The 13509-nt window shown below is 38.4% G+C and overlaps 1 protein-coding gene across 1 annotated transcript; it reads left to right on the top strand.

Annotated features, from left to right (window-relative positions):
- Window positions 1-1703: 1703 nt before the first annotated feature.
- LOC110875986 lies at window positions 1704-2633 on the top strand. Its single transcript, XM_022124172.1, has one exon. The coding sequence runs from the start codon at window positions 1704-1706 to the stop codon at window positions 2631-2633; it is 930 nt and encodes a 309-aa protein (XP_021979864.1).
- Window positions 2634-13509: the final 10876 nt, after the last annotated feature.

Genomic DNA, 13509 nt, shown 5'->3' with positions numbered 1-13509 from the left:
AACTTTGGCCCTTGCAGAACCCATACGGACTATAAGGCAAGACCCCACACGGTCCGTAAGCAGTGCCCAGAACCAGCAGAACCTTCTTGTTTGCTTCCCAGCTGTTGCACCTTGGTTTCCTTTGCTTGTTTAGTGATCTTGTGGGCCTTTTAAGCGTTCTACAAGGCTTCTAATCAGGTCCTAACAAGTGTGTGGTTGATATCTTTCCTTGAAGCCCACACAATCCACTTGTCATGATCCTACAACATCACCACAACTATAAATAGCCAAGAACTTTCATTCAATCCTTGCTCATTTCTCATTCTCCTCTCTCTAGCTCTGAATTGAGGCTACCACACTTTGTTGGAGGCCTCATACCTGAGTTTTCTAGTTCATTTTCCAGCCTAGAACACTTGTAAGTGTTCTTTCATGCTTTGTTTATTTATTTCAAGCAAGAATTGAAAGAGTGTTTGACTTTCGGTTTTGACCATTAATTGGTCAAGTCAAAGTTCGTTTGAACTTTGCAACATGATCGTAATCACGATGGTTATAATCCCCAGCGATTATACCTACTGATTACCACGTTAACTAGTCGTAGTGACGAGTCAAAGTTTCGGTCAAAGTGCACGTTTATGTGCATTTTACGACGGAACTATTTTCGTGTTTTGATACCAAATCAGTTTTCTAACTTAGTTAAACATGTTTTAACATGTTTAAATCGTCACTAATAGTTTAGTGCTTATATAGGGTCGTAAGATAAGCGGTCTTAGAATGGTGATCGTTTGAGAAGGAAAAAAACCCTAACTCTCTCTCTAGCTTTGGCGATTTCCCTGTTCATCATGCAACCCTAATTTTTTCGTAATCTTCTGCTTATCAGGTCTGTATTAGTGTTTGATCTTCACAATCTCTAGTACGAATCTGTTAATAGTGGTGATCGTTCTAAAATTAGGGTTTCTGGGTTTCTTATTTGCAATCGCCGCCGCCTTCCTGGTTTCGAATTAGTTGTATTGATTGCTGGTTATTCGTATTTGAATTACCGATATCAGTATTTGATTCTACAAGATTCATGGGTTAGGGTATGCTAGATTAGGGTTTTTTCCGGTTCCTTTTGTACGTTCGTTGTCTGGATTGGTTGCTGATTGGTTTTGTTGATTCGTGTGTTTGGAGAGAGTAGTAATTCATAGAATGGATGAACGTCCAACAGGTGGGGTTCCTTCACAACATGATTGCGGTAAACCAAAATACTCTTTTGAGGCTTTTGCTAACCGTGTGATCGATGTGGATGGAAATACCTGGTTGCCGCGTCGGGGGATAGTTCAGATATCCCAGTCTGAACCCAGGAAAACTAATATTGTCGATGAACTATTGAAGAAGACTGTTCCGGTTACTTTGGAGAAGGTGTGGCCAGACTCTAGGGTTTCGGAAAAGTTGGATGCTTGTGAGGGTTCTCAGGGTAATTGTTGTGATGGGGGAAACAGTTCAAAATCGTTATCTTATGCAGATTCGCTACTGGCAACCAAGTCAGTCAAAGTGAATTTCAGAACTCTTGCTAGTCCGGTTCTGAAGGTTGTGATGTAGTGCTTCCTCGTGAGTCTGTCAGAGCAGTTCAGGATAAGTTAGCTAACACGCTGTATGGGTATTTTTTAGGGGACTGAGTGGCGTACCCTGTGGTGGAGTATTTTGTGAGGAATAACTGGAAGAAGTTTGGATTGCAAAAATCCATGATGAATGCTAATGGGTTTTTCTTCTTTAAGTTTGCTGATGAAGCTGGAATGATGAATGTTCTAAAAGAAGGTCCTTGGATTATCCGAGCTCAGCCTTTATTTCTTAATATTTGGTCTCCAACTTCAAAACTAGAAAAGAAGGAGGTAAAGAGTCTGCAGGTGTGGGTCAAAATATATGATGTTCCGATTGCTGCGTATACGGAGGACGGTTTGAGTATGATTGCTACGGCTATCGGTGAACCGAAGCTTTTGGACTCGTACACCACGTCAATGTGCATGGATACTTGGGGTAGAAGCAGTTATGCTCGAGCTCTTATAGAAATCTCAGCTGAATCTGACCTTAAAGATGAGATAGTTATAGCGGTTCCAGAGTTGGAGGGTGAAGGTTTCATCAAAGAAAAACTGAGGGTGGAATACGAATGGAGTCCTCTTAGGTGTGCCCATTGTAAAGTATATGGCCATTCAGATGACTCTTGCCCAAGGCAAGTTATGAAAACCCCTACAGAGCCGGCCAAGACTCAGGATAAGCAAGAGGGAAACAAGTCTCGGTATCCAGTGAAGCAGCCGGTTGTAGACAAAGAGGGCTTTAGGGATGTGGATCGCAAGAAAGCGGCTAGGAAATCAGGGTTTCCTGTTAATAAACAGAAGCAGAAATTTGAATACCGGCCGATAGGTTCCAAGTCGCAAGGTGGGGCTTCTACATCGGGTCAGTCATCTAGTGTCAAAACGCATAATCCATTTGATGTTTTAGGGGATCAGGATAACAATGTGGGTAAAACTGGTGAAGCTAAACATGATCAGCAGGACTCGGAGGAAGAGGAGGTTATTGAAAGCTATAATGAAACTAATGCGTTTATGACCTCGGGTTCATTTCCTGTATCATCGAAAGCAGAGGCAAGCACCTCGTCCACGAAGTTCTCCAATGGATAGAGTGTTGTTGGTTCGTGTCAAGGGGTTGCTGGTTTGTGGCAACTTTGTTTTTGACGATGGAGGATGATTTTAGTTTTGGTTTGTTTTGTCTTGTCTTGTCTACTAGACGTTTTTTTTTTCATTATGTGTAGTAGGCTAGGTCATGTGGTGTCATAGGTTTATGGTATTTGTTTTTATTTGGCTTACATATATGGGGCATGTCCTATATATGAACTAGTGTGGAACTCATCCTCACTACTTGTACTGATTTGGGATTGTTTTAATAGAATCACTGGGGTAACCCTTTACCAAAAAAAAAAAAAAAGATAAGCGGTCTTAACAACCGCTTAGACTTTCGAACCCGACCCGTTTGGTCGATCATTAGGATCCGACCAAACATATTTTGTGACCATAGTTGTATAGGGAATAACCTACTGAGGTTATACCTTATGGTCACCTTGTTTGGTTAGTTATTCGTTAAGTCGTTTATGTGCCCATTAAAAATGACCAAAATGCCCTTTTTGAGCATAAATTCATTTTTAACATATGTAATCAAACTTTTGACACCTAAACTGATTTAATAACATTTTTAAACATGTTTGGGCATATAAGACTTAACATATGACATAAATAACCATCCGACCCTTATATTTACGCAAACGACACGTTAAAGTAGCTTAAACTACCTTCACGAGTCGAAACGGGTCAAAAGCACTTAGGATAACTTTCTAATTAGAATGTTAGGTCTATTAAATCATGTCATATGAGTTCCAATACTCATTTGATTTATAGAACCTCATTCTATCCTATTCTCTGGTTTAGGATCCGATTATTAACATAGTTACCTATAACTAGGTGCCGTTTGATTCCGTGATCCTTCGAGCTTTATTTGGTCTTAATTCCAAGACTATTAAGCAATATCAAGTGAGTACATAGTCCTCTCTTTTACCATTTTTCAAATATTTTGGGGTGATACACATGTGCCTACTTGTTACTTTCATGTTTTCATGCTTTTCATGACATATGCTTGCTATGTTCAACTAGTGCACATATAGTACATGATTTCAATTATGTTTTGCTTCGCATGTTGACTTAGCATGCCTAGCACATTGATTTCAAGGTCCCATTTTGCTTCATATGTTGACTTAGCATATCTAGCACCTTGATTTCATGAACATTTCTACTTTGTATGTTTACTTAGCATGCTTAGTACATGGTTTACAAAGACATCTTACATGACATGCTCTCATTGATTATGACATTTTGGTATGTTAGATGAGACTAGATACATTCATTAACATTATCCCGCCGATCGATAGTATGTATGGTTTACCATAGGTTTGATACCCTCATTCCCGCTTCCTAGTTTGTTTGGAAGTATCCATCTGGGGAATGACAGAACCCGATGAACATTGATAAACCTTTGTCTTTATAAGGGTTTATCTGACAGACGATAAGGCTTGAATGTATTCGTTAACAAACCATATAAATGTTCATATCGATAAAAGCATTGGTTTTCAAAACATAACTTTTGATTTAAACCTAGGTTTATTCAAAGACATTGTTTTGTACATTATACATATGGTTTGAGTAAATACTCTTTATTCACCATACATGACATTTGGTTACACATTGACATTATACATATGGTTTGAGTAAATACTTTTTACTTGCCATACAAGACATCTGATTATACAAGACATGGTTTACATTTGACATTGGACATTGTTTACACATAACATTTTGACATTGGTTCAAACAAGACATTTTTGGTGGTTATTGATAAGTGATTTAAATAACGAGGCATGTGTAATATGATAAAAGCATGGTGGATACGCCGTTGGTACTTCCTATATATAAGTGATTTTATGATATTACATATCGTAGCGTTATTTAAACCACTTCGACAAAGACAAAGACATGATACATTTATACAGAGACATGACATATTTTTCACAAGGCGTTGTTTTACATATAACATATTTTGTACAAGAACATGATACTTTTTATACAAGGACATGACATATTTTATACAAAGACATGACATCTTTATACCAAAGACATCATATGATTATTTATTTAACCATGCATTATTTCTTTTAAATCATTTGATTTTCACATTGATTTTCTTATGATTTTACAAAAGAAAACATTTTTACAAAGGTTCATGGCTACTTTTTAGTTAAACATTTCTTTTAACAAAATCAAAGCCACGAATCCTCAACAACAAAACCTATGTTACTCACAGACATTTTTTATGCTGATGTACCTATTTTCACATGTGTTTCAGGATCATACGTTTGACTATGAACATGCTTCACATAGGGCGGACTTGGGCCTTAGTGACTTTAAAATCTACAAGACAATCGATGTGTATTGGTTGTATTCTCTAAAATAGTGTAAACTATTAACTCAATAAAAGAAAACTTTATGAGCCATGTGTTATGAAACAATTTGTAACGTGACTCCCCAATGTTTTCCGCCGTGTGTTGTTGTATTATACGATTGGGGTGTTACAATTGATACCGATACCGACGTTGTTCGGCCAGTTTCGGTTCAGTTGACTACGGTACCAGCACAAAATTCATTACCAAACAAAAACCATACAAATGAGTACAGGTACCAATGTTGTTCGGTAGGTTATAGTAACAATAAGATGTCAGTTTATCGAAAGTAAAAAAAATATAAATAAGAGTAAATTACAAGTTTTGTCCTTTATCTTTGTACCAAATTACAGACGGTGTCCTTTACCTTTAAATTTGACGAGTTTTATCCTTAATGTTTTAAAATCCTGCACGTTATGTCCTTTAGGCTAAACTTATTTAGATTTTTTGGTTAAGTATGGTCATGTGCCTTGCACATGAGGGTATTCTTGTCATTGTACCTCCCTATAGGCTATTTTGTAAAAAACTCTTATTTAGGGGCTATTTTGTACAAAACTAAAAAATAAAAACTCTTTTATCATCTCTCTCACACAAACACACTCCCAACCACAACCTCACTCACCCAACAACCATTGTCAGCCGTCACCACCATCACCAACCTTGAGCTTCTTGTTCTGCTATCAAATGATTCAAATTCTAACCCATCTGTTTTCACACTTTGATCACTTGAATTTTCCATCGGAAGCTTCACCTAGAACCTTGAGCCCCCAAATTGTTAGATTTTTTATCATTATTTCCACCTTAAAGATTGCAACGCATATATGTCTTTTTGTACTCTATTTCTTTTTTCTGGGTATGGTTATTATTGATCAAAAGTTTAAAACTTGAGGTAAATAAACTATATGAGTTACTCTTGAAATGCCTCACGAATTTCACAACTGTAAAGAAAAAGTGAAAGGTATCGTTGAAAAATACAGGGTTTAGGGAAATTGAAATATGATGTGTGTTTATTTAACTTTTTGGGGTTTGATTTTGTGACAACTCGTATTTCGAAACCGTTTTGTATTATGTGCAACGTATATGAACTTGATGTAATTATTGAATGCCATGACATTATGATGTGCAATTATGTGAACATTCGTGAATGATAAATGTTATGTGCTAATGTGTTACATGTATGTATGTTTAGCACACGACCCGAACCGCACAACCCACACACACAACACAACCGCACAAGCCTCTTTGGGCCGTGTGGTTTGTAAGCGGGCACATAGGTTGCCGAGTTGGGCTCGGCCCACTCCCTTCAAACGTGTAAACACCCCTATGGGGTTTACGATTTCATTTGTTACAAACACATAACTCACGCAAGAACCCTAGTTGCTACTTTTCTCTCTCGCTTACTTGGAACCCGACGGCACAAGAATTCTATTCGGATCACCCTTGTTTCTTCTCCAATCCGGTTAGTGATTATGTATTGATCGATTGTGTGTTATGATTTGTATGTTGATTGCTTGATACCGAAACTTGTTGTGTATGATATTATTAGATTGGGTCGATGATAGATAATGTTCATGTAATTGGCTTGCTCATGAAATCGGATATATGTGTTTTGTATGATGTTAATCGGCTCATGTGTATAGTCAAGGGTCACAAGAAATCGGATGGTATGATATAAGTTAAACGGTAATCGGAATGCTTGTAATCAGTCGATGGGCTAGACGATTCGGATTAAATGTTATGATATATGTTCATGCGAATTGTTAAGAATTGTTCATATGATTGTTAGGGTTCATGAGAGTCCTTGATAAAATACCTTGTTTGATCGATATCATGCTAAACGAATTGTTAGAAATCTGTTAATTGAGTTGAGTATAATTGGAAACTATTATGTGATTGTAACCGATCTGCATGAAATCAGGAAAACCAGTTACACCCACGGTTGCGACTCGGTATCACTCGTTGCGAGTCGGAACCCCACTCGAGACCACAAACAGCACCAGCCGAGACCACGGTTGCGAGTCCCGTTGCGACTCGTAACCAGACCATGATGAACCGAGATCACCATTGCGACTCGCAACCAGCTGTTGCGACTCGTAATCTCCGGTTGCGACTCGAGATCTCCGTTGCGACTCGAGACCATCATTTACACGCACACTGTTTGGGCCCCCACTGTCACGGGCCCAATGATTTGATTTGTGGACTGTTTGCTATTGGACCTTTACTATTACAGGCCCAACTGATTGGGCCGGACACTTGGCTATTTGTTTAACTGTCTGCTTTGGACTGCTATTGGAATACGTGTTCATTGCCATGATTAATACGTGTTAGTAACCTACGTGTTTATACGAACCTGACTTGTGTGGTAACCCTATTAGGACGTGGTTGACCACCCTTAGTTCAAGAACCCTCTTTCCTTTGTGTATCTGCCGAGCAAACCAAGGTGAGTTCACACAGCCAAGGCATGGGATTCCCGGGTTGGGAATTGGGTTGGATATGTTATTGTTAAAAGAGTTACTCGTACTTACGCATTCTCCAGACTATAGACCATCGTCCTCAGGTTAGTCAGGACACGTTACGTAAAGCCTACGTAACCCAGTATTATTGCCATTTGTCTCCCGGGTCGGGAGGACACGTTACGTAAAGCCTACGCAACCCAATACCATCTACTGGCTTCCAGGTCGGAAGGCCACGCTGCGTAAAGCCTACGTAGCCCCCACGCGTACCACTGTCCTCGGGGAAGGGCACGTCACGTAAAGCCTACGTGACCCTGTACGTTTTCCTGTTCTCAGTAAAGAAGAACACATGGTCGGAAGTTAGTCTAGTAAGTACCGTTAATGAGAAGCCCTCATTAGCCAGGATAAACATGGGAAGCCCCCACCAGTATTATGAACACAAGGTTTGGGAAGCCCCCACCTTTAGTACACACTAGTATGGGAAGCCCCCACTAGCTATACCTATGCACTATGTTATGAACTTACTTCCTGTGAACTCGCTCAACTAGTTTGTTGATTATTTGCTGCATGCCTTGCAGGACCTTAGGTATACTTGGAGCTTGCACCAGAGGAGAGGCAGGTCGTTGTGGACAAGAACTCGTGAATGCTTATTAAACACTTTTACATTCACACATTGATACTTATGTTTATGGGTTTTACATTTAATGCTTCCGCTACATATACAACGTTTGGTTTTGGAACATCAATCGTATCTTTGATTATTATTAAATGCTATGTTTGATATGATTGGTGGCTTGATCCTGGTCATGTCACGCTCCCAAGCGGTGGTACTCTGTGGGTGGATTTTGGGGGTGTGACAGATTTAAAGAAAGATGGTAAAAGTGTGATAGCAAGGGCACTCTGGTTGATTCAAAATAATGGTTAGATAAAAGGGCAAACGATGTAGCAGTAGGGAAGAGGGATAGGCGGCCAAATTCAACACATTAGACTGTTAACCACAAGAAGCCACTGCTTCTTTTAAGCGGCAAATAAAACCTGTTATCCACAAGAAGCCACTGCTTCATCTTCATCTTCTTCAACCTTGCTTGCTGCAGCTCAAACTCCACTGTTAACCTATTTCACTCTCTCAATTACATAGAGACACATGAAGAACAGTGCTAATCGTATACCACTCAATCTCCCCCTTCTCATCCGTATCGGCAACAAAACCACCAATTTCCCCAATTCACCACCACAAGCCTTTAATTTCACAACCGTCGGTCCATAATAATCTGCGAAAACTCCACAACAAAACCACCAGCCTCCAGATCCAGATCCAAACCCAAACCCAAAGAACTCTTCTTTGGTTACCCTACACACACTGTCGGAAAAGGCAAATACAACTACGAAGTCGAAAGCTTACTCAACAAACTCTTCAACTTACTGCCACGTGGCAGCATCGCCCGTTGTCTCGAACCCTTCAAGAACAAACTCAGCCTCAATGATTTCGCATCAGTCTTCAAAGAACTCGCTGGGAGTGAATTTGAGCCCGTTGTCTCGAGCCCGTTGTCTTCGAGCCCGTTGTCTTCGAGCCCGTTGTCTTCGACTTACTGCCACGTGTAGATTTCTTTAATTTAAATATGTTTTTATTTTTTACACAGTAGCCCCTTCATATAAAGTTTTTTTTACACAATAGTCCCTGTAACACCTCGAAAATTTACGTCCAATAATGTATTGACACGTGTCATAGGCTTTGCATATGCGAAAACATACTTTAGAGGGACTAAAGTTGACAAACAGTGAAAACTATGGAACGTAAGGGTCCGAAGTGTCAACAATGGATAAATAGACTCTATAATAACCCTACATGGTGTTTATAACTCTAAACGGATAGATCATGGATCATACGAAGCGGAAAATACACGAAAGTGAGGAATTACAAACTATAGGGACTAAAAGTGTCAACATGTTGAATTTATATCTCTGAGTGATCTTTTGGCAGCCCCGAAGCTTTGTAATGATAAAATATACTCACTAGAATATGTGGTAAAAATTTCATGAAGTTTCGTTATCGTATGAGAAAGTTATGGCCAAAACCGTACTTGAAGGGTTAAAAGCATCAACGTTGAATTTCATGACTTTTCGGGTGAGCGCAAAGTTAACCGAGGACATTACCATGTTGGTAAATGTCCCAAGGTTCCTAAAAATCAAGTTTGAGGGTTTACGAGTCAAGATAAACGGCAATAACCTCGCGTGCGAAGAACAGGGACCAAAACTGCAACATTTAACAAATGTTTGGGAGCTGCAGACCCCAGGCGGCCCGCCTGGGCTGCCTTACGCGGGCCGCGACCCATGCCCAGATGCAGAAACTCGCGAACAGCCTGATTTGGGTCTGATTTTTGAGTTGTTTACAGCTTGCACCACCTCCAAAACTCACCAATCGAAGGACATGCATGTTAGGACACCTGTGGCTCTCTTACAACATCAGAAACACCTTATAATCAGATCAATTCTTCATTTGAGGGCACTTGTGATAGTAACCAAGAACACTAGCAACCTTCAAAAATTCACAAGAGCTATTCAGGAGCTTTCTGGACGACAAGGCAACTTCATAGTGATAACTAAGCTTCATTAGGACTCTTGTAAGCATTCATAACCTTCTCTAATTCGTTCTAGCTTTGATTATTAGCAGAAAGTCAATCCGTCATAGTTATAGTTTGACTTTTCGATTAAACGAAAATGGCTCAGTCATTTCTCAAATTGAAAGTACCTATAAGTTGGTATTTATGTGGGAAACAAACCCTCAAAAGGGTATTCTCTGATTCCCACTCTAAGCATGCTATTTGTCGAGTCAAAGTTGTTCTTAAAAAGTCAACAGAACTTGTTTTTGTAAAATCTAGCATAAATGGTAATGTAGATGACATGCAATCAGTTTGATCATCAAAAATAACTTTGTAATAAATGTAAGAATATGTTTATTTATGATCAACTCGACAATCTTTAGTATAAACTCGGATCGGAACCGAAAGTCTTATAAAACGACTTTTTCTTTGACTCTCGATTCGGATCCGTGCATGCATGTTGAGATCTGCATTAGAGCTTATTTTGGACCATTTATATTTATGTGTAACTCTCTGGAATTTTACAAATTGATTCTATGCTTAACCGATTCATATGCATGTTTCCGATTTATGCTTAAAGTTGACTATTTTGCCCTTTTTGCTATAAAACGTGATTTTTGGAAAATTGAAAGAGTAGAAATCTTTATTACTGATTTATAAACTTGCACCGAAAATTTGATATCAGTTGGAGGTCCAGAATTAAAGTTATGGCCGATGTCGTAAAACTAAAGCCTTATGTTAAATAAACGGTGCATTTAGCGTATAACCTATTTAAGGCCACGTTTTGATATAAAACTTTTTACCCACTGATGTTATATAATATTTTGGGATTTTTGAAGATTTTTATTTAATTTTTGGCTGATCGTATCATAGGTCTCTAAGTTGATTCGGTTAATACCGGTTTTGACCTTTTAAGCCATAAAATGAGTTTTATGCATCCTTTTGACCCCAAACCTTTTTCTACTGATTTTATTTGTTAAATAAGTTATTTTGAGCATTCTGGAAATATAAAAATCTCAGCTTTCTTTTGAAAACCCGGAAACGGCTCTAAATCGCCTTTCTAAGCGTTTTTAACGCATAGTATGCGTTATACCCATATTAAACATATAAGGATTATACCTACTGATGTATTTAGCATATTTTTATAAAATAACAGTAAGTATAAGTTTTTGAACTCAGATTTCCAGTTTTGACATTTTTAGCCCTTGTGAAATTACCAAAATACCCCTAAGGTGCATAGTTTGATTTTAAATGATAAGTTTTGTATATGGGTCATACCCTACTGTTATAATATGTCAAATTAAGTATATTTACTGTATAAATCAGACCTGTAACTCAGATTTCCAATTTAACCCTTTTATAATCTTCTAAATGACCAAAATGCCCTTATAAGGCATAAATTGAGTTTAAATTCATTTGGGGCATAATGGAACATAACTTGCTGATATTATATCATATTTAAAGCATATTTTCTCAGGGAACTTGCATATGACTCTTTTGGCTACCCGTAACGCTCTTTTAGCGCTCGGTTCGGTTTATGTAACTAGTTTGCATAAATTGACCGAAACGGGTCAAACGTTATCATTTTTGTCTCAAAATCCATAATGTATTTAGTATACCCATATTATACAAGTATTCAAACTTGTCGGGTCTAAATCACATTCTATCCGGTCTTCGCTTAATCGTGTGCTTGAACCGTATCGTCCTTAAAACTAACCGGTCAAGCTTAGGCTTAAATAAAAGACCCGTTAGGAATCTAATAGGTTATTATAAACCTTTGTTCCAGAATAGGAGGCCCAGTAAAAGCTACCTTCACTTGCCAATTGTGATTCATACTTACTAAGGTAAATACTTTTAACTTATTTCCCCTATACGGGCTTGGGTTACGGTATATAGAATACCGCTTGATCGAGCGTACAAATCTTGCACCCTTGGGTGTTCAAGCGAATAATTTGATCGGCTCGTTTAAACAGTCTTGTTTTACTTTAAGCCTTTGGGGGGTTAATGACCATGTCCCGGATATCCTTGGCATCATCTTACGAGATGGCCACGACCTGAGCACGGGGTGTAGGCGTACACCCGTCAGTGTATAACTCTATATTGTGGTGTGTCTATTAATCTTTAACCCGGTCTGTGAATCGGGCTACGGAACGCACAAGTAACATGTAATTCGTTCACAAGATTATATTGCATAATTATCCCAAGTTATAAAAATATTTTATGCCATGTGCATTTAAATCAATTTTCAATCATTTTCAAAATGAGTCAGTTAATTTGTATTTACCAGTGTAAACTGACGTATTTTCCCAAAAGGTTAAGTGCAGGTACTACACGTACTAGGCTGGCTGTCTCCTAGAGCGTCCACAATAGTCTCGCAAGCTCGGACGACAATAAAACTGTTGAACAATTATCTTATTTTATTTGATCCGCCTGTGGATCCGTTTCAACTACTCGTGATATTTAATATTACATTTTATCTAAAGTTGAAATGAATCTATTTCTGCTTCCGCTGTGCATTATTATATTGTGTTGTTTGTCTATGATGATGCCAACTACGTCACCATACCCTCCACCGGGCCCACCGGTGACACGTGGAAATTGGGGGTGTGACAGTCCCTGAAAGGTGAAATGACAAAAATGCCCTCATGTGTAAGTTATATGACCATATTTAACAAAAAAGTCTGACTGAGTTAGGGCTAAAGGACATAACGTGCAGGATTTTGAAACGTTAAGGACAAAACTCGTCAATTTAAAGACAAAGGACACCGCCTGCAATTTGATACAAAGATAAAGGACAAAACTTGTAATTTACTCTATAAATAAATACCGGTATCGATGCATATATTATTCGCTCGGTTACAGTTCTTTTTTTGGTAGAAGTAGCACAATGTTCGTTTTCAATAAACTTTATATTGCAATGTTGAATAGTATACTTTACTATGATTGAATTTTGATGATAAATTTTAGCGAAGTGATGAATTTTGACGATATTTTGTATTTTTTTTAATTTTATAACTCAACCCGAAAACCAATTAAACCGAATCGATTATACCCAAGCCAGAATAACCCGAACCCGGCTAACCCGAGCTTTAAAGGGGTGGATATCGGTTCACCTTTTCCCAGCCAAATACAAGAATAACCCGACCTGAAAAATCCGAAAGCCGATAAAAATGCCCGAAGAACACCCCTAGATTACGTACCACATGTGGGACTAGGAGATCAGGATAAGAGAGTTTTGAGAATGCCTATACGGTTATGCTTAGTAATGAGGGTCATACATCAGGATTAGAGAATTGGTATAGGAGGTGATTTTTATTGAACATTATTGCCAAAGACCATACAATTGATTCAAAATCAATTGTTCATCACAAAGAAATAAAGTTTTGAATCAAAGGTGTAAACAATTACTTTTTCCATGTAATAACTGATGAATACAAGAGAACTGCTGGTCAAAACAACT

This window comes from Helianthus annuus, chromosome 9 (genome assembly GCF_002127325.2).
Source record: "Helianthus annuus cultivar XRQ/B chromosome 9, HanXRQr2.0-SUNRISE, whole genome shotgun sequence".
NCBI lineage: Eukaryota > Viridiplantae > Streptophyta > Magnoliopsida > Asterales > Asteraceae > Helianthus > Helianthus annuus.
Note: the sequence above shows the minus strand (reverse complement) of the source record. Positions and strands in the feature narration are given on the sequence as shown.

What these genes read in the sequence shown, in the direction of transcription:
- LOC110875986 (XM_022124172.1), top strand. Translation starts at nt 1,704, where the DNA reads ATGAATGCTAATGGGTTTTTCTTCTTTAAGTTTGCTGATGAAGCTGGA.